The sequence below is a fragment of the Mauremys mutica genome, chromosome 23, assembly GCF_020497125.1.
Source record: "Mauremys mutica isolate MM-2020 ecotype Southern chromosome 23, ASM2049712v1, whole genome shotgun sequence".
Classification (NCBI taxonomy): Eukaryota; Metazoa; Chordata; order Testudines; family Geoemydidae; genus Mauremys; species Mauremys mutica.
Window position 1 is genome coordinate 1348533 of NC_059094.1, and position 26702 is coordinate 1375234.

A 26702-nucleotide genomic window follows, 5' to 3' on the forward strand; every position below is an offset into this window, starting at 1 on the left:
CAAAACCAGAGAGTCACTGATCAGCTCTGGGTCAGCTGCTGGTGGAACCTGCTCCCAGACCTGGAGAACTGGATATCTGGGAACCAAATGTGCCTGCTGCATGTGGGGATTAGGAAATGGACGTTTTACTATGGCCAGCCCTAGTCAGGGCACTGAGAGAATTTCCCTCCTGTGTGGAGGAGTCTCTGATGTCCAGTGTGGTGTTAGCTCCAAGGGAAGCATTTTCCACGCTAAGGACATCTGAGAGGCTCTTCCCTGTGTGGCTCTGCTGATGCTTGATGCCATGTGAGCACCAAATGAAGCTTCCCTCACATTCAAGCTCCTCCTCCTCTGAATTATGTGATGGGGAATAATGTGTGAGCTCAGATTGAATCTTTTCCTGCATTTATTGAAGGTTCTCTCTTGTGTGGACTGTCTGGTGTGAAGCAAGGTTTGATCTTCAAATGAAACTTTGATGTTTATGAAGTTACGAGCTTGGAGCGTAACCCTTCTGCCCCTCTGAGTTGGCAGCAACAAGAGCCGGGTTCAGTATCCAGCAGTGCCGTTTCAATAATGCAATACAAAAACCAACTCGAGCCCCCATCCAGTGACCTGGGACAATTACATACTACACCCCCCGGGCGCCTCTAGGAGGCAATACTTCCCCTCTCGCAAGCACAGAGTCTGAGTGTAGCAAAATCCTTTTAATAAAGGAGGGAAACAATGTGGCATCATGTTGGGGAAACACCACAAAGAGGATTCATAACATCAACCATGAGCAAAAGACCCACCAAGTAAGTTTTGGCAGTGTCCTGTTCCCCTTTTCCCCTCAGGGTCTTAAGTCCAATCACCCCAAAGTCCAACAACCCAAACGTCTCTGTCTCTGGTCAGTGCCGCCCCAGAGTTCAAAAGTTTATCAGCAGAGTTTTACACACACCCCCAGCCTGGGTGGAGATGGGGGGGCACCCAGGGTGTTAAGAGGCGCCTTACGTGGTCCAAGGCTGACTGCCCTGCCTCTCCATGGGGTTCTGCTGCAGCCTTCACCACAAACAGCTCCACTCCACCAGCCGCTCTGTTTCTCCAGCCACGGGTCGTGAGCTGCTCCAACCGTCCCCGCAAACCACTCCCCTCCGCTCGCTTGCTGTTCCATGGGCTGCTCCAATCATTCTGCAACTTTGCAATATATCTTCAGGCTCCCCCACTAGTTAACACAGCACCCAGTAAGCTCAGTTCAGCAAGTTTAGCTCATTTAGTGATTTCAGCTTCTAGTAGGGGAGCCCCAGTGCTGGTGCACAATTGGCCCAAAGTGAAGTCAGCTCAGCAGTCTCTAGCTAGATTCTTAACAGAATCAAACCTAGCTCTACTATTCAACAGTGGAGAGAGAGAGAGAAAGAAAGGTGCAATTGGTGCTCTAGACTCTTAAAGAGGCCCCATCCCACCAGGTACACATGCTTGTCCCCTACCTCCATCAATTTCCTGGGTTTTGGAACCCATGTCCCTTGTCTAGTGAGTGGTACTTAGACAAAGGTGAGACCTTCTGTCATAAAACAGTTTCATAGTCCCTCATTCACATACTCAGAGTAACAACACTTTATTCCTCCTGCCCCAATAACAGAGAAATTGGGGATCCCACAGCTATCAACGTGACCGTTTTGGGTTGCCGTGGGCTCATGCTAGGCAGGGTGGGTGTGCCTATGCAAACATGATCAGCCCCTGAAATTCTTTTCCACACTCGCCATAATTCACCACCAGATGTCAGGGTAGAGCTCATCCTGACTCTGCTTACACAAGCATTCATGGGGTTTCTCTCTTGTGTGGATTCTCCCATGCTTAATGAGGCTTGAGCGCTGACTGAAACTGTTCCCACAGTCCAAGTATTTAGAGAGTTTCTTTCCCGTGTGGATTCTCCTGTGGCAAATAAGGCCTGAGTGCTGACTGAAGCTTTCCCCACACTCAAAGCATTGATAGGGTGGCTCTCCTGTGTGGATTCCCCCATGCTAAATAAGGCTTGCTCTCACTGAAACTTTTCCCACAGTCCAAACATTTAAAGAGTTTCTCTCCCGTGTGGATTCTCTTATGCTTAAGAAGGCTTGAGCGCTGACTGAAAGGGCTGATGGTGGACTGAAACTTTTCCCCACAATATATGGCCTCTCGCCTGTGTGGATTCTCCTGTGGCAAATAAGGCCTGAGAGCTGACTGAAGGTTTTCCTACCATTTACGCATTCATAAGGTCTCTCTCCTGTGTGGATTCTCCCATGCTTTAGAAAAGCCAGACTGCCGACTGAAACTTTTCCCACACTCCGAGCATTTCTAGGGTTTCTTTTCTTTATGATTTGTCTGCTGGGCTGTGGTTTCCTGGGCACCATTGCCTCCTCTCCCACATTCAATGGATTCATCCACTTTCTTCCATGGGCTGTTTTCCAGCTTCCTCTCTGACCTGTGCCGATGACTCCAGGCATTTCTCTGTTCCCAGCACTGGGAAAAGTTCCCTTCAGTTCTTCTCAGAAACCTCCCCCGCAGTTCCACTTCCTCAGGACCTTCCTGCTGTGGATTCCCCTCCTCGTTCTCACTCATTGTCTCCTCACCTGCTGGGGGAGAGAGAGGGAATCCAGGCAGGAGTCAGTGCCTGGGAGGGTAGAAAGGACACAAAGGGAGTAGCAAAGAGGGAAAACACAATGCAATCACTGAAGGGGGCTTATAGCACATTTGGGGGATTTTCAGATTTTTCCTTCACTTGCCAGATAGTTTCTGTGTCAGTGTCACTGACTCCTCACCTGTGCAGGTGCCTCTTTGGGATGTTAATTTCCTCGGAGGCCTGGAGATCCAGGACGCAGGGCCAGCTCCAGGCATCAGCACAGCAAGCAGGTGCTTGGGGCGGCCAACGGAAAGGGCTGGCGCGTCTGGGGCTTTGGTGGCAATTCAGCAGCGGGTCCCTCAGTCCCTCTCGGAAGGAAAGACCTGCCGCCAAATTGCCGCAGAAGAATGAAGCAGTGGTGGTAGAGCTGCCGCCGAAGTGCCGCTGATCGCAGCTTATTTTTTCCCTATCGCTTGGGGCAGCAAAAACGCTGGAGCCAGGACCCACGGCTCTTCCCCTGCTTCCAGCTGGGCAATCAGGGCAGGTTTGGGAATGGGGAGTCCTGCTCAGGGGGTGAAATCAGGTATGAGCACAGTGCCCTGAGGACTGGGGCAGTATTTGTCACAAAGGGCGCGTCTTGAGTTTAGGGTTTGCTGGGGAGCTGTGGGATGTGAGCAGATGGGAACGTGGTCACTGAGTCCCCGTGGGACAGGCCGATGTCTGGAGGGAACGGGAAGTTCTCACAGTGTTACTGGGAGTGTTCAGGGTCTGTGGGCTCTGCGGGACTTGCTGAGGCACACACAGCTCTGGTGTTAAACCCCTGCCTGTGTCTGAACCCCCAGAGGCCTCCCCACACCTGGAGCCAGTCCCAGGAAGGGAGGTGCGCAGAGATGCTGTGTGTGAGTGAGAATTAATGCAGAGAGGCTAAGACGCTGCTCCTGCCCCTGTGACAGCTGGAGGGACGGGGATGAATTAGCATGTCCGTTAGGTCCATGACTCCCCTGTCCCACTGGAGGGGGTTGGACGTGAACGCCTCTCTCACACTGGCGCTGCGGACTATGCGACCCATTCCCCTCTAATGTCACTGACCCGCTGCAGAAATGCAGACCCCCGTGGCTTCACATAGCTGAGGGGACAGGAACCCTTACCCAGCGAGGTCACAGTCCCATAGTTCTCCTGCAGGACGTCCCTGTAGAGGGCTCTCTGAGTGGGGCCCAGCAGAGCCCCCTCTCCCCTGGTGAAATGCACAGCCACCTCCTCGAAGCTCACCGGCCCCTGAAATAACAGGTGCTCCCCACTCAGTGCCTGCTGCTCCCGCCACAGCCCCACCGTTCATGGGGGAAGCAGCACAATAGGACGGGTCTGGGAAGGCCAGAGGAGCAGAATCCCACCCCACCCTGCCCAGAGTGGCCAGGAGGCTGCAGGGAACAGAGAGAAGGGGAGAGCTCCTTGTCCCTCCCAGCAGGCGGAGGGGGGCAGGGTCTTCCCATTTCCCACCCACCTACTAGGCACAGGCTGAGGTGGGAGGCAGGGAACAGGGACAGGAATCCCAGCCCCTCCCCTTTGTATTTCATCGCAGTCTCTGCCTGGGGGGTTCAGGCTCCAGTGCTCTGCTCTGGTTTCCCAGCCCCGCCCAGGGGGTGTTTCCAGCTTCAGAAATGGGGGAATGTTCACACACTCCCAATGGGTCTGTTCATAAGCCAGGCCCTAGGCTGAGCATGTCCCAGCAGGTTTATCAGTCTCTGTCCCCGGCACCTCACCCTGAGTGTTTCCTGACTCTCCCCCTCAACAACAACCCTCCCCAGCAGCTCCCCCCAAATCCCCTACCTGAGCTGGATCCACCACAGCCATTTCCCTGGCCCGGCTCCTGGGAAGATGGGACGCTCTGGAGAAAAACGGGGTCGTTATTCTGCAGCCTGTCAGGGTGAGAAGGGAAATTCGGGAGGTTTCTGAATTAGTGTTAGTCCATTTCACACCCCGACCCCCCAGGCTCTGTCCCTGCAGACAGACACTCTAGACTCTGCCAGGCCGGGAGAAGCCTCAGTGACGCTATTACAGCACAGACCCGACCTCTCCCACCGGGACTAAACCCACCAGACGCTGTTACACTCTCCCAGGAACAGAGTTTCTGAGCCAAACGCCAGACAAGAGCAGAACCAAAGGAGCCACTTTGGGGGATCCCCCGACCCTGTCCCCCCAGCAGCACATTTCCCCAGCAGTTTGGACACCAGGCAGAGGCAGGACTTGGCTTTTCCTCTCCCTGCCCCTCCCCTCTCCCAGGCAAGTCAGTCTGCCCCGGGGGGGCTGCAGGGCAAGGCTGGGTGCCCGGCACCTCCCTCCCCACTGATTGCTCCAGCTGCCCCTTCCAGGCTCTCCCCTCCCCCTCCTGCATGAGGAGCCGCTCACTGTCCTGCATTCCCGCGGGCGTTTCCTCCCCAGTAGCTACAGCCCCTGCTAACGGGGGTGAGCCTGGGGGCGCTGGGGCAGCAGCTCTGTGCCGCGCAGACACTCAGGGGCAGAGCAGGAGCCATTGCTGCAGAGTCACTTTCCAGCCTGGCCCCAGCACTTTCCCCAGATCTCTCTCATCACCTGCAGCCTCTGGCTCAGGAGCTGATGCCAGCACAGCCCAGGGCTGCCCCAGGGGGATAGTTCCAGACCCAGGAGAAAGTCCCCCCTTGGCTGGGCAGAGCTGCTCTGGGATCATAGTGATGGTCTGTCCCAGCGCAGACCCCACTCGGCAGCAGCACCTGCTCAGCCCAGGCCCCCAGATCCCAGCAGAGGCAGCAGCATCTGCCCCAGGAAGCCCAGCGAGCTCCAGGGCTCCAGTATCCTGAGCTCAGAGAGAGACGGACACCGACTCCTCGGCCTGAGCAATGCCCAGAGCCTCTGCTGGGGGCAGCTAACGACCGAGCCTCCCTGCGCTGCCCCCGCAGCCCCCAGGGACAGTCAGGGCGATGCTGATCTCATTTCCCCTCTGGACCCATAGCGGAACCGGAGACCCAGTTCAACCTGGGATTTCGTACATAAACCAGAACCGAATCTCACCCCTGCATTTGTGTTACCGCGTGAACCAGAACTGAACCAAAAAAAGTGTGGGTGGGTGGGGGGTTGTTACTAGTTAAAATAAAGATTCAACATTTTTAAAGCAGACAGGGCTGGAGCCACTCCGGCGCGGCTCTGTCCGGGATCCTGCCTGCCCACCGGCATGGGGCTGCCCCCCCAGCCCCCTTCGGCCGGGGCTCCTCCGGCCCAGGGGGGCTGGCTGGCCGGCGGGGTTAACTGGCAAGGTCTGGTTAACAAACCAGTAAACCCAGTACTTCCCCGTTCTACCCCCTCCCATATCCCCCTTCCCCCTCCTACCCCCTTCCACATCCCTGGTCACCCCCCTCCTGCCCCCTCCGGCATCCCTGTTCCACAGTTCCTGCCCCCTCCTGCCCCTCCATCAATGTTCCCCAATTCCTGCCCCCTCCCATATCCCTGTTCCCCAATTCTTGCCCCTTCCCACATTCCTGGTCACCCCCCCCCAATGCCCTCTGGCTCAGAGCCCCCTGCCTCTCTTCAACCCCCTTCCGACTCCCCCCACCGACTCCACACATGTCGCTGCCCACCCCACCCCTCCCACTCCCTGCAAACCCTGGGAGCTGCAGCAGCTTCCCTCTGCCCGGGGAGAGTCTCCGGGGAATGGGGCAGCAGTGGGAATGTCCCTCCCCCGCCTGCAGCCAGGGCTCGGGGGGCCCCAGCGGCAGCAGCCGAGGCCCGGAGGGCTGGCAAGGCAGCACCCACAATTCCCTCCTGCTGCCGGGCTGGGCCCCAGGCTTGCTCCACCCGACACCTCCTGGGCCACCCCTGCTGTGTCACCCCAACCCCTCCCCCACACAACCTCCCATCTGGGGGGGGGCTCGCTGCTGCCCCTCATTGCCTCCCACCCCAACAGCCAAAGCCCGGCCATTGCCCTGAGCCCCCAGCCCGTCCCCTACAGCCTCCCGCTCCCAGTCTCCATCCCTGCAACCCAACCACCCCCTGCCATCAGGGGCGGCTCTAGCAATTCGCCGCCCCAAGCACAGCGGCACACCACAGGGGGCGCTCTGCCGGTCGCCGGTCCCGCGGCTCCGGTGGACCTCCCGCAGGAGCCGCCTGCCGCCCTCCCGGCGACCAGCAGAGCGCCCCCCGTGGCATGCCGCCCCAAGCACGCGCTTGGCGTGCTGGGGCCTGGAGCCGCCCCTGCCTGCCATCTCCTCCTCCCACAGCACAGCCCCATCGATTCACCCATCCATCCCCTGCCCCCCACAGCCCCCACCACCTCCCAGCTGTGCCACCCCCAGCCCCTCCCCCACACAACCCCCCAGCCAGCCTGGGTCCCCACCCTAGCTGGGCACCACACCACCAGAGATGCCCCCATGGCGACCAAAAACTGTGGCACAGTGACACCCCACAACCCCCCCACCATGCAGTGTTCCCTGGGGGGGGACATGCTGCTGCACCTCTTAGCCCCCCAGCCTTGCCACTGTCCCTTCCCCTATAGCCTCCCCCAAATCACTCCCAGTCCCCATCCGTGCCACCCCATCCCCCCCTCTCACCGACAGCTCCATCGCCATCCCCTGCTCCCCACAGCCCCCCCCCCGCCCCCACACCTCCCAGCTGTGCCATCCCCTTGCCCAGGCCCAACCCTAACACCACCAGCCCCAGATAGACCCTCTCCCTGCTGGTGCCACCACCAGAGATGCCCCAGGCCCAACCAACAACCGTGATATGGTGTCACCCCACTACCCCTCCCACAGCCCCATGGGATTTCCCCCCACAACCCTCAGGCCCAGTGTGGCTCTGCCACTCCACAATCCCCCACCGACTGTCCTCCTCTCCCCAAGCCAGGGTGCAGCTGCCCCACCCAGCTGTGCCACCCCACATCCCCTCCCCCCCACCACCCCCCACCCCCCCACAGCCCTTCTGTGTCCCCCTGGGGGCGGCCATGGTGCTGCCCTGCACTACCTCCCAGCCCAACACCCACAGCCAGGCCACTGACCCAAGCCCCCGATCCAAGTCCCCCATAGCCTCTCCCTCCCCCAGACCACTCCCAGACCCAGTCCCCATCCGTACAACCCAATCGCCCCCTGCCAACAACCCTCCTCTCACAGCACCAATCCCTCCCCTACCCTCCCACAGCCCCCACCACACAGACCCCCCCACCTCCCAGCTGTGCCCCCCCACCCCCCAGCCAGACCACCAACCCCGTCAGACACCCTCCCTCGCTGGTGCACCAGGGACTCCCCCAGACTGACAACAGCTATGAATTAAAACCCCACAGTGTTTGTTGGGGCTACTGGAGCCGTGGGACCTACCTGGAGATGCTGAAATCTCACCCTTGTCTCTCTCCTCCTGCCTCCACCTCCGAGCCAGGCACTGGGCAGTTCAGTGGGGAAGGGATGAACTGATGAGAGTGGAGGAAAAAAATCAAAAACCAAAAGTGAAGCCAAAAGCGCAAGCCGGGCAGGCAAGGCAAATTGCAGGCTGCTGCCATAGACTAGTCCTCCCCCCTCCTCCAATAACCCACCCAAACCGCGACACCACAGACCCCACGTTCCTGGTGTAGCTCCACGTTCCAGTGGTGAAGTGGTGAAGCAATTACTAACACACACAGCATATTCCTGAGGCGCAGTGCTGGGAGCTGGGGGGATCTGGCGGGCACCTCACTGTGGGATTCACGAGTGGCTCCGGGAGCATCCATGCAATCAAGCCGCTCCACATGCCGTTGTGCCGAGGGATAACAGCGCCTGGAGCAGGGCATTGTGGGAGACAGCCCAGGCTGGAGAGGGTTCAGGGGGCACAGCGGATCCCATCACAGCGTGTCCCCCCAGCACCCACAGGGAATATCGTGCCCCTAGGAGGAAAGTTTGGGCTTTGCTGAGATGTGTCACTTTCCAGCCTGTGCTCTGTCTCTTCTCCTGTGCACACCCATGTCAATCAGGCATTGCTCAGCTGGGCTCTGCAGAGACCGGACTGGCTACACCCCGTGACGGGACTGAGGGGGGGCAGTGCTGAGCGTCACAGGACCTGGTTTCAGCAGCGAGAAAATCCAGGAACAACCCAGTGATCCACAAAGCGGAGTTAGGGGCCTGAACTCCCTGTACGATGCACGGGCGACACAGGCACCTTACAACACAACTCACAACCACCAGCTCCCCAGGCAGGGAGCCAGCCAAGCCCGCCCAGGGAGACACTGACAACGGGGAGGTGTCCTAGCCCTGCCCCTCTCTCACAGATAGGTCCTGTGCTCCCAGCACCCACCTGCCATGTGGGAGAGCCAGGTTCAATTCCCTCTGTCCAGCTGCAGAGAGTAGCTCAGGGACGTGAGTACCAAGCTCAGGGCAGACTGTTACACACGAGGGCACCCCCCATGGGGACTGGGAGCTTCCACCCCCCGAGAGCGAACTCCCCAGGCACACGAACAGCCTGAGCAGGGAGTCACAGACAGTCCCCTTGGGCACTCGGGGCTATCCTGCCACCTAGGCAAGTCTGCCTTTGGCCTGATCTGTGCCTCAGGGAGGCCTGAGGCCACCGGCATGAGCTGGGGCTGCCAGCATCACCCCCGCCCCCCGCCACTGTCCACAAGGGAGAAAGGATTTGAACCAGGGTCCCCATGTTTCAGGTCAGTGCGCGAAGCAGTGTGCCGTGGTGGGGCTCTGTCCAGCTCTCCCTTTGAAGGGGGTTCACTGGGGCTAACTAATGAGAGCGAGTGGGGCAGGGGGATCGGCTCCCCGGTGTGTCCTAATTCCTGCCTCTCAGCTGGGTGCCTGAACTACTGGACACTGTCATCCAAATACCATTGCTAGAAATAAACAATGAAAAGGTGCAGAACTCCAGGGAGCTCAGGACAGGGAGACTAATTCAGGCAATCAGAGCAGCAGATAAGACAAATCTTGAGCTACTCTGAGGCTCCAAGCAGACATGTTACCGAGACAGAAACTGGCCAGGAATTCTTTGAAACTGCGTAAACACGTCTAAAAGTATCAGTTTGCTTTATGATGAGGGGATGGGGGGAGGGAGGTTTAAACTATGTCTCTGAATCACGTCTCCCTTGGCAACTCAGTCACCATTTCAGCTAGAGCAGAGCTGCGGTGCCTGGGCACTGGGCCACCCAGGGCCTTTAACCCCACAGCCATGGAGAATGGGGGCTGAGAGGGACCATCCCGTGAGGAACACGAGTCCTTCTACCATCCACCACACCCTAGTGTGGAACTGCTGCTGCCGGCTCCCCCCATCTGTGGGGACTTTTATCCCCTCTGCCTCCCTCTAGCTGGGAGTTTTCCCTTCTTCACCTACCTGGCAGGGCAGCCCCCGTCTGAACCCCAGATCCTCTCCCAGTTCTGTCCCTCTGCCCATCCCGCCCCTCTGATTTCCGGCCTTTGATTGCAGGGAGCAGATTCTGATGGTGCGTAAGGGCAGCAGCTTGCAGCTGTTACTGAGCATGTGAGAAGAGCATTGGAAGAGAAGAACGGCCAGACTGGGTCAAACCAAAGCTCCATCTAGCCCAGTGTCCTGTTGGCCGACAGCGGCCAGTGCCAGGTGCCCCAGAGGGAATGAACAGACAGGAATCATCCAGTGAGCCACCCCCTGTCGCCCAATTCCCAGCTTCTGACAGACAGAGGTTAGGGGCACCATCCCTGCCCACCCTGGCCAACAGCCATTGATGGACCTGTCCTCCACAGAAACACAGAATCCTAGAAAATGAGGGTTGAAAGAGACCTCAGGAGGTCATCCAGCCTAACCCCCTGCTGAAAGCAGGACCACGAATCTCTCTAGTTCCCTTTTGATCACAGGACCCTGCTCAGGAACAGTGAAGTTGCAAGTTCTAACAGGAAACAGCTTCTGAAAGAAGGGCAGCTCCTCTTCCTCCTCCCCTCCTGTGGGGATGAGCAGCCCCCCAACTGCCTCTCTGCCCCGGCCTCCTTCAACCCATCACCCCCTTCATCCTCCCTCAACTTCCCCCATTACCCCCTTCAGCCTCCCTCAACTGCCCCAATTGCCCCCTTCTGCCTCCCACAACTGCCCCGGTCCCTTCCCCTCATTGTCCCCCTCAGCTTTCCCCTGCCCCCAAGGCTCCTCCCCAGCTGCCCTTTCAGTCTCCCCCCTACATCCAACTGCCTCCTTCAGCCTCCCCCCAAACCCCGCACCCAGCTGCCTGACCTGACCCCCTTTAGCCTCCCTTCACCTCGACTGCCCCTTCCCCCCCTCACACACTCCCCTCCCTCTGCCTCGCCCCAAGTTCCCGACTCCACCACTCGCAGATCCCCTTCCCCACAACCATCTGCTTCTCCATCATGGGGAACAGGGGCAGAAAATGCTTTTTAAAAAACCTTTTGCAAAGTAAAAAGTAAAATAAGCCAAGCAACCCCCTCCCTGGCTTTGTGCTGGGTGCCCAGCTGTGGGCTTGTGTGGGGGGTGATGGTGTGAGTGTGGGGGGGGAGGGGTGTTCTGAGCACACTCCGGTCAGGGAAGGGGTGGAGTTGGCCAAAGGGGCAGGTTGAATCTTTAGCAGAGAATTCCTTTCTCCATTGTGTTAGCTAAGCGTTGCTGTTAAATGTCAGCCGACGAATGCAGCATTTGAAACAATCTGATTCTAACCCCCCTGCCATCTCAGTTGCCGTAGTTCTCACACCCTCTGCTCTTGTGATGTCACCACATGACATGGTGTCTTATTCCCAGAGCGTCTTGCAGATTAGACAGGACTTAAGTTTATAAGGTAAAAACTGAAGCATAACTCCTTCCCTTCCCCCTTTTGACTTAGGAAAAATAAATCCTGTTCCCTCCCCCTGCCCCAGCCCGACCCAGCCCAGCCCCACCGGCACTGCTGTGGCCAGGAGACAGGTGCCCTCTCACCTGACCCTGATCTGCTGTGGTGAGAGAGAGCTGTGGGGGAGTTCTCTCTCCCTGGGGCAACATGCACCCCAAACCCCTTATTCCCAGCCCCAACCCAGAGCCCGCATCCCTAGCCGGAGCCCTCACACCCCTGCACCCCAACCCTTTGCTCCAGCCCTGAGCCTCTCATCCCCACCCCCACCCCAGAGACTGCACCCCCAGCCGGAGCCCTGGCACCCCAACCTCTGCCCTTCCTGAGCCCCCCTCCACACTCCTAACCCTTCAGCCTCACCCCGCCACACACCATCCATGTGCAGAATGAAGTTTGGAATGAGCACCAATAGACAGGTGAGGTGTCACACCTCACCTCCGTATTGGTGCACACAACAAAATTCATTCCGCACACGGACATAACAAATTAGAGGAAACACTGCTCCTGACTTTCAACCTCTCTCTCAGATCTTGAATTTCATACGTTGACTGATCAGAAGAAAGTGCTCTCAAGTGAGCTACAGACCAACAGGGGTTCATAGTAATTATTCAGCAAGTATTTTAGAAGACCTAGAACATTAGAGGAAATCATCACCTGCTAAGAGACAATTAATGGAGAGAAGCAGCAAGATTAATCCCGTACATTGGATTGGTTGTGACTTCTTTGCCTGATTTGAAAAAAGACCAAAAGGACCTGAGTCTCCTCGCTCACGATAGCCCCCTGCTCGGCCAATCACCACTGAGACTCTGAGGGGCGGGAGGCTGAGGGGTCTCACCAGATGTCCCAAAGGACGGCCCAGGTCACCATCACAGGGGATCACTCTCAGATCCAGCCCCACCTCTTGGTGAGGACCTCTGCAATGAGAGCAACCCCCTCCCCCGCCCACACTCCACACATGTTCCTCCTTGGTAGAGGGAGGGAAGCTGGAAAAGGGAAAAAAGAAGCAAGAGAAGAGGGGAAAGGAGGGAGGAAAGAGGAAAAGAGAAACCAAAAAGGATACACCCCAATGTCCCCAGGGATTCCAATCATCAAACCCTAGGTAGGAAATCAAATTCTGCCACCTGAAGCCAGTGTTTCCTGGGCCTAGAATGCTGCCTGCGCCAGGTGGATCAGACTGAACAGCTTCCAAACCTCTCTGAGCCTCTTACCTTCTCAAAGGGAAGTTTGTTTTCGGCACAATCAGTGGTAGGAAAGGAGAAAACTCCACAGAGGCTCCTCCTCATGCTCACAGCCGTGAATCCTAATCCTCTCTCAGCCCTCGAGGAGAGACCTCCCGAAGGAGACTTGCGGCAGCAAAGCCGGGGGCTCTCAGAGACAGACCTGGCCCTGCACCTCTGTCCTGCCCGCTGATGTCGGGGTCTCTCTCTCTCTGAGGTCACCCCCTCCCCACCACCTTTGCCCAATAGGCCGAGTTCCTGCAAAAGACCTTTGTGATGTCACTGCCACACCCACCCCTCCCCTCAAAGCTGATGTCCTGCCCCTGGCCAGACTCGTTGGGTCTTTGAGTTGTTTCCCCTGCAGCTGGGGTTGCCAACTTTCTGACCCCACAAAACTGAACACCCTCATCCCGCCCCTTCGCAGAGGTCCTGGCCCGCTCACTCCATCTCCCTCCGTCGCTCGCTCTCCCCCCGCTCACTCACTCGCTCGTTTTCACTGGGCTGAGGAGGGCTGGGGAGGGGCCCTTTTCAACTGGGTGTTGTCGGGACAGACCTGGGAAGGAGGCTGCCTGCCAAACACCTTTGAGAGACGCCGTCCCTCCCTGTCAGAAAATGATTTCCCTCCTTCAGTTCAGTGACAGCCTGAATTGTTCCTTATCCCGGCAGAGCCGAAGGATTGAAAGCAGCAACATCAAACCCCTGTGCAGCTAGCAGGAATGGACACAGACACTCCCTTGTATCTGAACAGATATTTCGTTTTACTCTTGGTAAACTACAAGGCTGAATGGACGGGCGGTGGAACCAGATCTAAGGAATGAAACACAACACAATCATCATCGTTATGCCCATCATTGCCCCTTTATTCTTCCACTGTCTCTCTCTGACCACCGTCACCCTCCTTCGGTTCACTGAGAGTGCCACACTCATTGCTTCCGACACACAAAGACTCACACACACACACCTTGCACGCAAAACCTCACCAAGGAGTCAGATGCACCTGCTGGTTCCCTGCACCCCTGTTCTACAGAATCCAATCCCAGGGAAAGCTTGTCAGGCCCAGAGCTGGCGGGGAGCCCGGGGCTGGAGTATTTAACCTACAGTGACGGCACTCGGAGGAAAGATGCTGAACAAGTGCAAGTTAAACATTGGTAGCTCCGGTTCCAGTTCCCTCACAGGTCAGTCCATCCCGCCAGGAAAGGGGCACATCTGAATTCCCAGCTGGCTCAGTCTAGCTGCGTAGTTCTTCTTTACACCCAGTCAGGTCTGAGGCCTGTTTCGCACCCTGTGTTTGAGGAGACCGTCAGAACCGACTCTCTGCAATAGCAAAAGCAGGAGGCCGTGTTATTGCTCCTGCCCCAGCACAGACAGACAACGAGGGAAATGGTCTGTGTTGGAGGATGGGGCTCCCTGCCCTTGGCCAAAGACCAGCACCTCCCTTTGCCTTTTGTCACTCATGAAGCTTTTCTTTCAGCAGCGAGCCCTAGAGCTCAGTTGCTGGAGCGCTGCGTTTGTCACTGACGGTCGGGGAGCTCCAACATCACTGGGCTCTTCTACCAGGAAGTCCAACGAAAGGACTGATTTCCTCATGTGACACTCCTGGGCTTATCTGAAGGAGTGTCCACACTGAGCCTGTCTCTGTGTGGCCTGGGCTTGGTGACTTGTGTTGCCAGGCCGGGGTTTGAGCATCCAGACGGCTGTAGAAACTCAGACCTCAGGCTATCTCTATCCTACCGCAGTAAGTCGTCCTAAGTGAAGCTGCTCCAGCTACGGGACTAACACAGCTGGATTCGAGGTAGCTTAGGTCGACTTACTGCTGTGTCTACGCTGTGCTGGGCCAACGGGAGACTTACCTTACTCCTGTCGTTCCCGGGGTACTCCCAGAGTTGCCCGGAGAGCGCTCCGCTGTCAATTTAGTGGGTCTTCACTAGACCCCCCACTAAATCGACCCTGGTGCATCAATCCCAGCAAACAGCCTCACAGCTGTGCTGCGCATCCACCCTGCACTGCTCAGCCCCGAGTCAGAAATTCAGCTCCTGTGGGGTGTGTCACCCTCCACAGCTGAAGATGCTCCCCGAGTCCCCAGTGATTTCTGCGATACGTGTCTCCAGCCTGTTTGGGTCCATACGCTTCCCACGGGGAGGATGTGCGTGGTCTAGTGACAAGCTCTGGTTGCTCAGGCCTGTCAGGGAAGGCGAGCTCCGGGGAACACTGAGACTCTGGAGATCCCTCAGTGGAAGCACAGGTGGTGGGTATAATGGGGGGGAAGCCTCCCCTGGCACAGCTGCCGCCAAACAGGCCCCGGATGCCTGGGCCCCGGTGCCCAGCCTGTGCTCCATCTCTTCCTGTATCTGCTTCCCCACTTCTCCCAGCCCCATTTGCCCACCACTGCCTGGCCGTGTTCCCCCTCTCCTCCGCTGCACCCCCTCTCTGGGGTCCCCACCACTCACCGTGGCCTCCTCTCCTCCACCCCCTCCCCGCTGACCCATGGGTCAGTCCTGGGGCTGATTTATTCAACATCTTCATTAATGATCTGGATGATGGGATGGATTGCACCCTCAGCAAGTTCGCAGATGACCCTAAGCTGGGGGGAGGGGTAGATACGCTGGAGGCTAGGGATAAAGTCCAGAGTGACCTACACAAATTACAGGATTGGGCCAAAAAAAAATCTGATGAGGTTCAAGAAGGACAAGTGCAGAGTCCTGCACTTAGGACAGAAGAATCCCATGCACCGCTACAGGCTGGGGACCGACTGGCTAAGCGGCAGTTCTGTGGAAAGTGACGTGAGGATTACAGTGGATGCTAACTCAGATCAAGCTTCTCAGTGTGCCCTTGTTGCCAAGAAGGCTAACGGCATATTGGGCTGCATTAGTAGGAGCATTGCCAGCAGCTCGAGGGAGGTGATTTTTCCCCTCTATTCAACACTAATGAGGCCAAATCTGGAGTATTGTTTCTGTTTTGGGCCCCCCAGTACAGAAAGGATGTGGAAAAATTGGAGAGAGTCCAGCAGAGGTAAAGGAAAAAGATTAGGGGGCTGGGGCAGATGATGTATGAGGAAAGGCTGAGGGAACTGGGTTTATTTAGATTACAGAAGAGAAGAGTGAGGCGGGATTTGATAGCAGCCTTCAACTACCTGAGGGAGGCTTCCAAAGAGAATGGAGCTTGGCTGTTCTCAGTGGTGGCAGATGACAGAACAAGGAGCAATGGTCTCAAGTTGCAGTGGGGGAGGTCTAGGTTGGATATTAGGAAACACTATTTCACTAGGAGAGCGGTGAAGCACTGGAATGGGTTCCCTAGGGAGGTGGTGGAATCTCCATCCTTAGAGGTTTTTAAGGCCCAGCTTGACAAAGCCCTCGCTGGGATGATTTAGTTGGGGTTGGTCCTGCCATGAGCAGGGGGTTGGACTGGATGACCTCCTGAGGTCCCTTCCAACCCTCATCTTCTATGAGTCTGTCAGTCCTTTGTCCATCCCCTCAGTAGGCACCAACTTCCCCTCTGGCCAGTGGTGCTCAACTCTGCTCTGCCCCATGCCCCTCCCCCACTCCAACTCTTCCCCAAAGCACCGCCCCACCTTTTCCCTGGTCTGCCCTGCTGCACCCCCAAATCAACCCCTTTCTCTAAACCCCTGCCCCCTCTCTTCCTAACCCTGTTCCACCCTCGCCCCACTTCTATCCCACCCCTTCCCACAACCCCCACCCCGCCTCTTCCCCATCTCCTCCTCCAAGTATACCATCTCCCCCTCCACCCCGACCCTGCTGGAGCATCCTGAATTCCATGAAAGAGCTGTTTTGTGGTGGGCAGGAAGTGCTGGGAGGGAGCAGGAGGAGTTGCTCACTAGGGCCACTGGCGGGCGAGACGCACTGCAGGCAGGGCAGAGCTTGGCTGCCAGTGGGTGCTAAGCACCCACTAATTTTTTCCTTGTGGGTGCTCCATGCCCAGAGCACCCGTGCAATTGGCATCAATAGTCCCCCTTCCCAAAATCAAAATTCCTAGAGATATCTGGTGAGTGTTGTTAATGTTATGAACTCTTCTGTGTCCGTGTCTCTCTGGGTGCGTGTCCAGGGGTGTTTATGGTTAAGCTTATTGTGATGTCACGTATCCCAACTGCAAAGAATGTTCTGCTTCAGCATTCTTGCCCTGCCTTCAGTCTGCCAACTGGCTTGGTTGACAACGGCTGGTGACCCAAGGAGCTGCTGATAGACGCGGACTAGCCATCTCTCAACAACTTCTTGAATCAGCTATTTCCACAGGTGTTCGAAAGAAGATGAGTTTTTACAGAAGGTAATTCCCAGATTCTTTTCCTGCTCCTTAGATCGCACATGACAGGTTGGTGCCTCCTTCTCCTAGCCCAGGGGTGGCCAACCTGTGGCTCCGGAGCCGCATGCGGCTCTTCAGAGGTTACTATGCAGCTCCTTGCATAGGCGCTGACTCCCAGGCTGGAGCTACAGATGCTGACGTTCCAATACGCTGTGGGGTGCTCACTGCTCAACCCCCGGCTCTGCCCCAGCTCCTGCCACCACCCCACCCCTTCCCCCAAGGCCCCTGCCCCTTCCCCCGAGCCTGCCATGCCCTCGCTCCTCCCCACTCCCCACCACAGCCTCCTGCGCACTGCCAAACAGCTGATTGCAGCGGGCGGGAGGAGTGGGGAGGGAGGGGAAGGCGCTGATTGGGGGGGCTGCCGGTGGGAGGGAGATGCCGGGGGCTGGGGCGGTAGTGGATGAGGGCTGCTGACATATTACTGTGGCTCTTTGGCAATGTTCATTGGTAAATTCTGGCTCCTTCTCAGGCTCAGGTCGGCCACCCGCCTCCTAGGGACTGGTGGGGGCCAGGGTTGCAACAGTCAGGTCTCAACGTTCCGTTTTGATTTGAACGTCGGCATCTTTCAGCTCCCTCCTGCGCCAGCCTCTCACCTTCTCTGGAGGCAGATTTCCACTGCTTGATCTTGCAGCAGACGAGTGGGGGTGAATTTCCGTGGGTATCACCTAAAGAGAAGATAACAAAACTGGTGTAGAATTTAGACTGATATCTCCATAAATAGTATTTCCTCTGGAGTTGCCCCAATGCACTCCTTGCCTTCCCGTTGTGAACAGAAACCTTTTGTCTCATGTAATGATTGTCTAATGTAGGTGTATTGTTCATTCCCTCTGGGGCACTGGCTACAGTCAGAAGATAGGGTAGTGGGCTAGATGAACCTTTGGTTGGACCCAGAATGGGCGGTCTTGGGTTGCTTATGTTCTCGGTTGTATGAACCAATCCTGGCTATTAGAGGAGCAGATGGCTTCAAAAGACCGGTCTCCTGGACCTGTGAATCCTGGGCAAACTAATTCCCTTCCTTTAGAGAATGACAGAAAAACCCATTTCCTCCTTCTTTCTATTCCAGGCTTCGTTCCTTTTTCCAAAGACTCGCCTCTAGGGAGCACAGAGAGATCCGTGTGCACAAAGTGCTTGTCCAACCTGCAGCAATGAAGACATGCTCTGACTTTAGCCAGCAAGAACAGGCCTTGCCAGAGAAGATCCCGAGAAGGAAATGTTCATGGTCCATCTTATCAGGCATGAAAAGACTCTGTGTCTGTAGCCAATCTGACACCTTGATGGGAGACAGGGGTGAGGAGAGAACAATTTCCTCACAAAGAAGGTGGCCGCACTTGTCCCGGAACCAGGTGGAGTCAGAGGACGTGAAGGTGCAGGAGGATACAGGAAAAGTCGAAATGGACCTTACAGGTGAGGATTCAATCCACATGGTTAGCGAGGAGCATGTGAAGAATACTCACACCAGTCACCCTACAAGCCTTATACATCAGAGCCTTCTCACGGGACAGTGATGGGTACCTCAGACTCTGGAATCCATTTAGTGCCAGATCCTCTTGGCGAGGGTGGCCGAGGTCCATCGCTGAGGTGGGGAGAGCTGAGTGTGTCAGGTCACCCCCTTCTGGGGGTCTGGCACTGTGAGGTGCGGAGTACTAACATTGCTCCGGGCTGTAAGGAGAACAGAGAGGCTGGACGTTGTAGGAAATAATTTCTTGTCTCCTGGATCGGGTCCGTTTCATCAGTAAAATGCTCCAGAGGTCTCAGCAGGTCACAGCTGGGAACCGTAGCAGAGCTGAGCCATTACTTCTTGGGGGGTTAAATGCAAATGAGGCCCGTTGCCCATCACTGACAGGGAAGGTGTGCAAGGGGAGGGGACGAGTAGAATACACCACTGCAAAGAACCTGGCCCCTAGGTCCGAGGAAGCCTCGTGTAGTAAAAGCCCCCAGCAAAGAGCCATGAGATCGGAGTTCTCTGCTTAGCTGCCAACAACCTTCAGTCTGACCCTGGGCAAGTGGCTTCAGGGCTCTGGGCCCGAATTCCACCCTCTGTAAACCATGGATATTACATGGAAAAGGGAAATGTTACGAATGTTTCTTTCTGCTCCAGGGACGAAGAAGGAGGCGTCGGAGTCGCAGGGGAAGTGGGCAAAAGGGAGCCCAGAAGAGCAGGAAGAAGAGCGCACTCCCACCCCCTCATTACCAAGCAGCGCCCATATGACCATGGTAATGACGCTTTGTGACTGTGCTATTGGAAAGCCTCTCCTGCTGGGTGTATTAATATCTCCCGGAGCTGGGATCTCTGACAGGAGACCTACCTGCCCCTTGCTCAGGGAGCTGAAAGGAAACACTCTTCAAGTGTGATCGACTCCAGCCAGTCTTTACGAGTTTCTCTGGGTTGCTTGAACGAGGCCCAGGTTGACAAAGGGGTTCAGGCACCTCAAGAAGTTCAGAGGTGCTTAGTGGGATTCGCAGAAGTGCCTGATTCTGATGCACTCTCCGTGGGACACAGGCACTGCTGAAAATCCTACCAGGCCCCTCCCTGCACTTGTAGGGGTAACCCACACACCTGCTGGGTGGGGTGTTCTGGCCCGTCTAGTGGCACCAGGACCACTTAGAGACAGAGATCAAAGGAGTCTGCTCTAGAGCCTTAGCTAACAGCCAGTTGGGTTTTAGCTCCTGCGGGAGAGGCTCTTGCACGAAGCTCCCGAGGTCCCAGGTTGGATCCCGCCTGCCAACATCTGCCAGGCATCTAGATGCCTTCGTAACTCTTATGATTAGTGGCAGAGCACCCTGCAGCACGTAAAACACTCTGCAATTCTGGGAGCTTGTTACACGCCGAGGGGCTGGAGTATCTATGCGAGTGTGTCGCTCTGGTGTGCTCTACTGCATCCTCAGCTGCTGGCGTCCAGGACAGACGGGGCTAATCCAGCCACGCAGGCCAGCTGCAGTAACACTCAGGAGGTGCCTGAGACACCAGGGCAAAGGCCTTCAGCACACCAGGCCCTGGGTTTAGGTGACCCTGGAACCAGCCCCCCTGCAGTAACATTGTGCCCAGTGAGTTCTGACCCATGGGGGGCTGGCCCCAGAGGCCCACGGTTTGGGATTCTCCTCAGCCAGGCAGACTTGCTCCTTCAGTCACAGCTACTTTCTGTCCTGCCGGCGATTCCTGCCTGTTTTGTGGCAGCACCACACGCTGCAGGGTGGGGAAGGAAGAGGCATTTCCGCTTGGGCCCTGTTCTCAGTCCTTTCCTCGCAGACACTGTGGGCTGCTAGAGTTGCTGAGCCAATCTGCTCAGGCGCTCGGGGTGGGATGGGACGTGGGGCAGGTTCTGCAGTGACCCCTCGGCTGCACTCCACAAGCAACTTGACTGGGCTTTGCAGGCCAATGAGGCTTTCTCAGCAAAAGCTGGGCTTCCTGGGGGGAGGGGCTAGAGAGGGAGGAAATGGGGTGCCCTTGGGGTCCCAGCACCGGCTGAGAGGCTCCCATCTCTTCTCAGGCAGGGGGGAGGGGGAAGCGTATGAAAGACTGAGGAACCCTCGGCACCTGTGGAGGTTTGTTAAGAAAAGGGCTCAGCCGGAGTCTCCACGCTCACGGGGCGCTGCCAGCCTCCCGCCGGGACAGACTGTTCCAGGGCAGCTGAGCGATGGAAATACTCAGTCCCGACAGGCTCTGTCCCTCTTCATTGCAGACCCCCGGGGAGCAGCTTCCCTCAGCCCAGCTCCAAGCCCTGCTGATGAGAGCCGTGAAGGGTCTGACGACACCCACCCTGGAGCGATTTCAAGCCGCCGAGGAAGAGCTGAGGACCATCGTGTCTCTACACGGAGACAAGATGGAGAGAGTAAGAGACTCCCGCCGTGGGGCAGGGGGATGCTGGGCAGAGAGGGGGAGGGGAGAATTTCCTCTCCTAGGAAACCGTTCCTGGGACACACGGGCATGGTGCTGTGAAGGGTGGCTGAGCCCCTTTCCCTTCATCGCTTGGCCGCGGGGATCCGCGGCGTGAGTTGTTTGACGTGTTCTCTGCCCGCTGGAGCTCTGACACGTCCCTGAGGACAGCCCAGCCCCACTGAAGGGGAGCGATAGCCCCAGCCCTGGCAGCGCAGCACTTACCTAGTCTGCCCATGGGCCTCCACACTGGTTTCCTCAGACATGCTGCGGGGCCTTGTTTTTCCAGCTGAAGGATCAGGAGGAATTTGGCTTTGAACTTTTCTCTCTGTCTCTCCCAAGCTCTGATCCTGCTGCCCATCCCCACAGGATCTGAGTGCCTCCCCCGTGAATTAGACTGGCCTAGGGAGGTTTCTGGCAGACTTCATTTCTACATCCCCTGGGTCGGAGGCTCTTAGAGTCATTATTCCCCCTGATTAATGAAGCTCCACCACCCTCCTGGGAGGTAGGAATACAACCCGTTTGACACCTGGGGAAACTGAAGCCCAGAGAGCTCCTTGATTTGCCCAAGCCTGCGCAGGTGGGGTTATCGAGAAAGGAATCAGGGTTCACATTCCCTGCAGTCCTTTAAACGTTGCCTTCAATCACTCGGCCTGGAAATAGGTGACATTCCTGCCCTTCCCCAGATACCGCCTGCCCATGGCGCCTAAGTGCAGACTTATTCCCTTCTTGGGCTTTGGCTTTCCTGGAAACTCAGAAACTAATAAACGAACAGACTCCTCAGCCTGAGCTTCCGCCCCAAACCTGCCTGTTCCTAGGCTTTCCCGCAGGTCATCCCTGTCTCTGGCCGAGTTCCCTGTTTCCAGCAGGTCCGAGGGGGAAGATAACAAATGGCCCCTCAATCAGCAGATTGATTTGTGCAGGGCTCTAACTCCTGCTAGCAGAACAGGGCAACAGAATCCAGCCACCCGGGTTGTAGCTCCTGCTCCTTGTTCGAGAGAGGAAAGAGCAATGACCAATTCCTCATGGAAGAGCCCTAGGGGGCGGCTTGTCCCTTTCGGGTCTGTCCACCCTGTGCTGCAAACTCTGCAGCAGGAGCCGGAAAGCCTGGCCCTACGGACGTGGGCTCCCAGGGCTGGCACTGTGGGGCCAAACGGCAACACAGCCTCTTCTGGGCTTGGGCTGGAACTTGAGCTCTGAAGCCTGGGGAGGAGGGGGCTTCAGAGCCTGGGCTCCAGCCCAAGTCTCCAGGTCTGCACTGCTGTTCCCAGTGCCATAGCCTGAGCCCGAGGTTAGAGACCCGGCTTTGAGATTGGTTACAGCAGGTTTTAAAATCCCGCAGTGTAGAGGTTCTCCTTAGGGCTGGGGCCTGGAGCTGGCTAGCCCCGTCCAACTAGCCCTGCCTGCCATCTCTGGGATGGGCTCTGGGTACATCAGTGGAACCAGCTGGGTCTGGAGCAGCGCTTCTCTACCTGGGACATCCTCAGGGCCAAACAGGTGGTATTGGACGTGCCCCACACAACACATATGGGGCCCACAATGGAAACTGGCTTGAGAAGCACGGGCCTGGAGGAACTGATTGTGCTAGAAAGATCAACAGGAAGTTGCAGAGATGGAGGAAAGGCTCCTGCAGGGAAGCCCTTGAGAGCAGGGCTGAGAGCAGTTTGCTAAGGCAGGGAAGGCCCTGGGACAGCAGGGGAGTTTGGGCTGTGCCCACGGTAAGGTTTTGGGGAAGGATTTTGTGTGTGTTTCTGAGCTTTAAGGTACTAAACCAGACCTCAGGAAGGCTGGGGTTCCTGGACTTGTCAAAGCCTCTTTCTTGACATTATGGAAGAGCCAAGATGGGCAACCGAGGTGAGAGGCGGCTTGCAGGGCTACCAGGAGGGGTTACCTGGGAGAAGGCCACTCATGGATAAATCCATCCCTCAACTTTCTGGCATTCTTCCAGGTTGGAGACATCGTGGGACGTATCTTAATCTGGCTGGATAACGTCTGTCATCCCAGAGCCAGAAAAGCAGCACTGAGGGCCACGGCCTTGCTGGCTCGTTCCCACCCCCAGGACGTGGTTCTGAGCTGTGTGGCACACACGCTGTCCTCGGACAGGTAGGGAGCTGCTCTGTTATCACCTCAGGCCATTATTTCTCTTCCTGCTCCTACTGACAGGCCACAGTCCGGGAAGGGTCCGTCGGGCTCACACAGTTGGAGGGAGTTTCCTGCTGTGCAGAGAGCTGTCCATGCTCACCAAGAGGAGATGCCAGGCCCAACCACTGAGAAGCCAACCCTCCTCCTGCATTCCCCAGGATGGAGACGTGCCAGTTTTCTGGAGAATTCCAGCACTGTCCTGATTGCTATGGGTCACCCCACTTCCTCTCCCGTCCAGTACAGGGCCAATAAATGACTTTGGGGCTCACTCCACATCCCTGGCTATGAGGTCTGGCTGCTCCCTATTGTGTGAGAGAAGGCAGAGATGGAAAAGGCCCATGAGGCCCATCTGTCTGTCCCCTAGGGACCAGTGCAGGATTGTTACCTGCAGTCAGATCCCTAGTTATTCCATGGCTGAGGAAGTGGTGAAAAAACACACTCATCCTTATGGAGCTGCACAGCAGAGGTAAATCTCTTAAGACAGAAAGTTCAAGACCTAATTGTTGCAAAATAAATAAATGATCCACACGTGAACAGAGCGTAAATGCAGTGCAGCCTGCCTGAGTCTGCAGACAGCCGGCAAGAACAGCTCTGAGAGGGGTGAGTGCCTCTTTTCATCTCAATACGTTGTAAAATCTGAGTCCTGCTGTTATTGCCGATCACTTTGCAGAGCCATCCAGCTGAGGTGTTTATAACACAGTCCCCATGTGCCTAGGGGCCGTGAAACCCAACTGGACGCTCGCCGGAGGTCAAAACTCTGGCTTTCCTCAGCATCCTCTGCAAGGCAGTTCTGCACTGACCCATAGCCAAATCTGTGTCACATGGGAGAGAGAATTGAAGAGCAGCATGAAAGATACTGAATTTCTTACCCAGTTCCGTTACCAGAGGAATACAGTGTTGGTTTTCATATTGATTTGAGTGTTTGATTTGTAAACCTTTCAGATTTGAATTCCTTGAAGCAGCCCCAGTGCTTTCCAGGGTCTGTGCTCAGAAGCTATAGAAACTCGGCACCGTTGGCACAGAATTTCAGTCAAGCTTCCTGAAGACCTTAAATCCAGACCATTTGCTCTTGGTTTGTCCAACCTAGTTCTCAGTGTCCCCAGGGCTTGACCACCATGTCCGACCTTCCTCACCAAACTTGGAAGTCAAATGACTGGAAGCCTTTTGGATCTGTCTGCAGTCTTCCTCGGCAGATGCCTGGGGGGACCAGGAGCGGTTAGATCAGCAAGAATGGAGAGAGGAGAGGAGGGGGATTTCAGTACTAGTTTCCTTCCAGCTCTGTCACACGGGGCAGTACAATCTCCCCTTCTAAGCTCCTGAACCCTCTCCTATCAGGGCATGTTCTGATTCAGTGTCTGACCCCGTCCACCACACTGCAGTAGGATTCAGCTGCTAAGAGACACTTGGCCAAATGCTGGGTCTCAGTTACACCCCCAAATAGCCAGAGGAACTCCAGTGAGGTCAGGCAAGTTCCTCAGGACTGACCCTAGCGTAACAGAGCAGAATGTTGCACAGTCTGGTGGTCACTTCTGGTGCTAGCTTCAGGAACAACAACCCATTAGGGGAAAGGAATAAATACAACCTTCTCTGACGGGACTTGCCCTGCCTCAGCCTCCCTGCACCAATCGGTGTCTCCTCTGAGAGATGCCTTTCCTGCCCGCTTTCCAAGCCTCTCCCTGGGGAGGGCAAGAGGTGGCCAAGCAGGGAAGGTCTCACTTCTCTTTCTGAATCTGCAGATGTGCCATTGAGCTGTGGAAGGCCTTGGGGGAAGAACCACAGCTCCCCAGGGAGGTGCTGCAGCAGCTGCTGGACAAGCTCGAGCAGAGACGCCGGGAGGAGAAGAGCGGCAATGTGTCCCTGGCTGTAAGTGAGATTTGAGATGTCACTTTGAGAACCCGCCACCGCGGGGAGGATGGTGCATCTGTGTGTGTGGCGGGGGGGGAGCTTCACCCCTTCTTAGCTTCAGGCCACGGCTCCACTACACAATGAAGCCAACCTGCGTAACCTCGGCATACAGCCGCCACAGCAATTCTATCCCTTGTGTGTGTCTGCACTTTGCTGCTTGTGTCGGCAGTGCACGTCCTCACCAGAAGCGCTCGTCTCGATTGTACGGTCAGGGTGGGGCATGTGGGAAGGCTCCTGAAAGCCAGTTGACGTACGCGACGTTGTGTCTACACTGACACTGTATCGATCTAACTGCATCCACCTGGACTCTCTGCCACTTGTGGAGGTGGAGTTATGAATTTGGCACCAAGGGGCAGTTCTGCCAATGGGAAGGAAATTCCATAGTTAGGGTGATGCTGGGTGAGGGGCCTTGCGTTGACATAACTCTGTAATGCAGACCAGGCCTTAGTGTGTCCTGGCCACCTCCTAGCAAACCAAAGAGGTGTAAATAAAGCTTCACCCAGGAAAAGTTACTGATCTGAAGTGGTTTATCTGCTGGTACCCTGGCTCTGTTTGCCGCTCTAGGTGGCTCTTTAGTGAGCAGGTGCAGTTCGGGTGTCTCTTGGAAGTATCCAGGTTTCTGGCTCTCTAAATTGTGACTAGAAATCTTCCCAGCATGGGATCATGAGATGTCCGGTACTTTTGATTGGGTCAGAAACACTGGGTCTACGAGAACAGATCTCCTCAGGATGGTTTCAGCCCATCCAATGATGGCTGGAAACCCAAAGCACAGAGTCTGCACCATTAAGAGAAATAATGGGGAATAACGTCATACAGACTCTTCTGACCGTTCCGTAGGGCTCCATCCTGCTTCCGTTCCAGAAATGGGTAAAGTTTCAGGACCCTCCAAATGTCTCCTCCCCTCTCAGGAGCCAATCCTCTTTTGTAATAGGCTGGGGAGGAAATGAGACCCGAGAAAAGGACAATAGCGAATGGCAATGGGGGCAGGTGGCAGATTGGGATAGTGGAGTGAAATTCTTTCCCCCCTCCAGGCAATGAGGACCATTTACGAGGTCCTTTTCCTATGGGGATACCGAGAAGCCATCCTGGAAATGTATCCCCAGATGCTCATCCTCTGCGTCAGGCAAGTGCAGTATGTGATGGATCTGCACTTGCCAGGGACCTACATGGCCAGCATGACATCCAGCCCCGAGGAGGGATCCAGCTGCCTAAGGTAATGACTGAAAGGAAAAGGAAGAACAGACTTGTTCTGCTAATCACATGTGGGCTGTTCATGGCCATCATTGGTTCGGGTGCTATAGTTAGCCCAGGCTCGCTTACACCAACTAAGGATCTGGCCCCACAGGCCCGCTTGAGTCCTGTTACCTGTCACAGTAAAGAATCAAGTATTCAACCGCATTGAGTGATGACACCAACCATCTTAAGAAGCTACAGTGTCACTAACTGGTTACAAACGCAATGAAACTGCAGTGTCGACAGGGCCCATTGGGCAGCGGAGCACCATGATATCACACTGGATCTATCCTCGGGGAGGCTAGCTCCTGCTGTCCATGCTGTGTGTGCCAGGGCATGTGCAGATTTGCCATGCTTGGGGCTGATCTCGTTGCCTGACACTGGTATTTTTTGTCTTTAGCACGTCGGTGGAGGCTGTGAAGACTCTTTTTTCCATGCCCGGATACTGGAAGGAATTTGCCAGCATCCAGTTACAGCAGAGTTGAGACATGATATCTTCACGATATTACTATTCGCAGGGTGTTGGCCTGATTGCAAGGTAGGAGCCCAAAGGTTCCTCTTCAGTGGGTCTCTCTTGGGAATGGGATTTCCGTGTGAAATGTTCCTCTGTTCCAGGCTGCCATCTCAGCCCAGCAACTAGAGAGGAACTCTCTCTCCCCTTTGATAACCACAAGGGAC

At 56.2% G+C, this 26702-nt stretch overlaps 2 protein-coding genes across 2 annotated transcripts in view; both read left to right on the forward strand.

The window, feature by feature from the left end:
• LOC123355355 (maestro heat-like repeat family member 5) overlaps nt 1-26702 on the forward strand; it is a 659562-nt gene that overhangs the window by 625233 nt on the left and 7627 nt on the right. The window contains exon 3 of the mRNA XM_044997718.1: nt 26425-26562. Within this exon, the coding sequence (XP_044853653.1) occupies nt 26513-26562 (50 nt within the window). The 5' untranslated portion in view covers nt 26425-26512. The remainder of the gene's footprint in view (nt 1-26424; nt 26563-26702) is intronic.
• On the forward strand, nt 15883-26509 carry LOC123355578 (maestro heat-like repeat family member 5). Its single transcript, XM_044998198.1, has 8 exons — nt 15883-16834; nt 17934-18274; nt 18969-19084; nt 20551-20700; nt 22693-22847; nt 24623-24749; nt 25823-26004; nt 26425-26509. The coding sequence occupies exons 1-8, from the start codon at nt 16818-16820 to the stop codon at nt 26507-26509; spliced, it is 1173 nt and encodes a 390-aa protein (XP_044854133.1). The 5' UTR covers nt 15883-16817.

Bases quoted from the DNA above. Each gene is read 5' to 3' on its own strand.
- LOC123355578 (XM_044998198.1), top strand. The intron at 18,275-18,968 runs GTGAGGATTCAA...TTTCTGCTCCAG, and splicing joins AGTCGAAATGGACCTTACAG to GGACGAAGAAGGAGGCGTCG. The intron at 19,085-20,550 runs GTAATGACGCTT...TCTTCATTGCAG, and splicing joins GCAGCGCCCATATGACCATG to ACCCCCGGGGAGCAGCTTCC.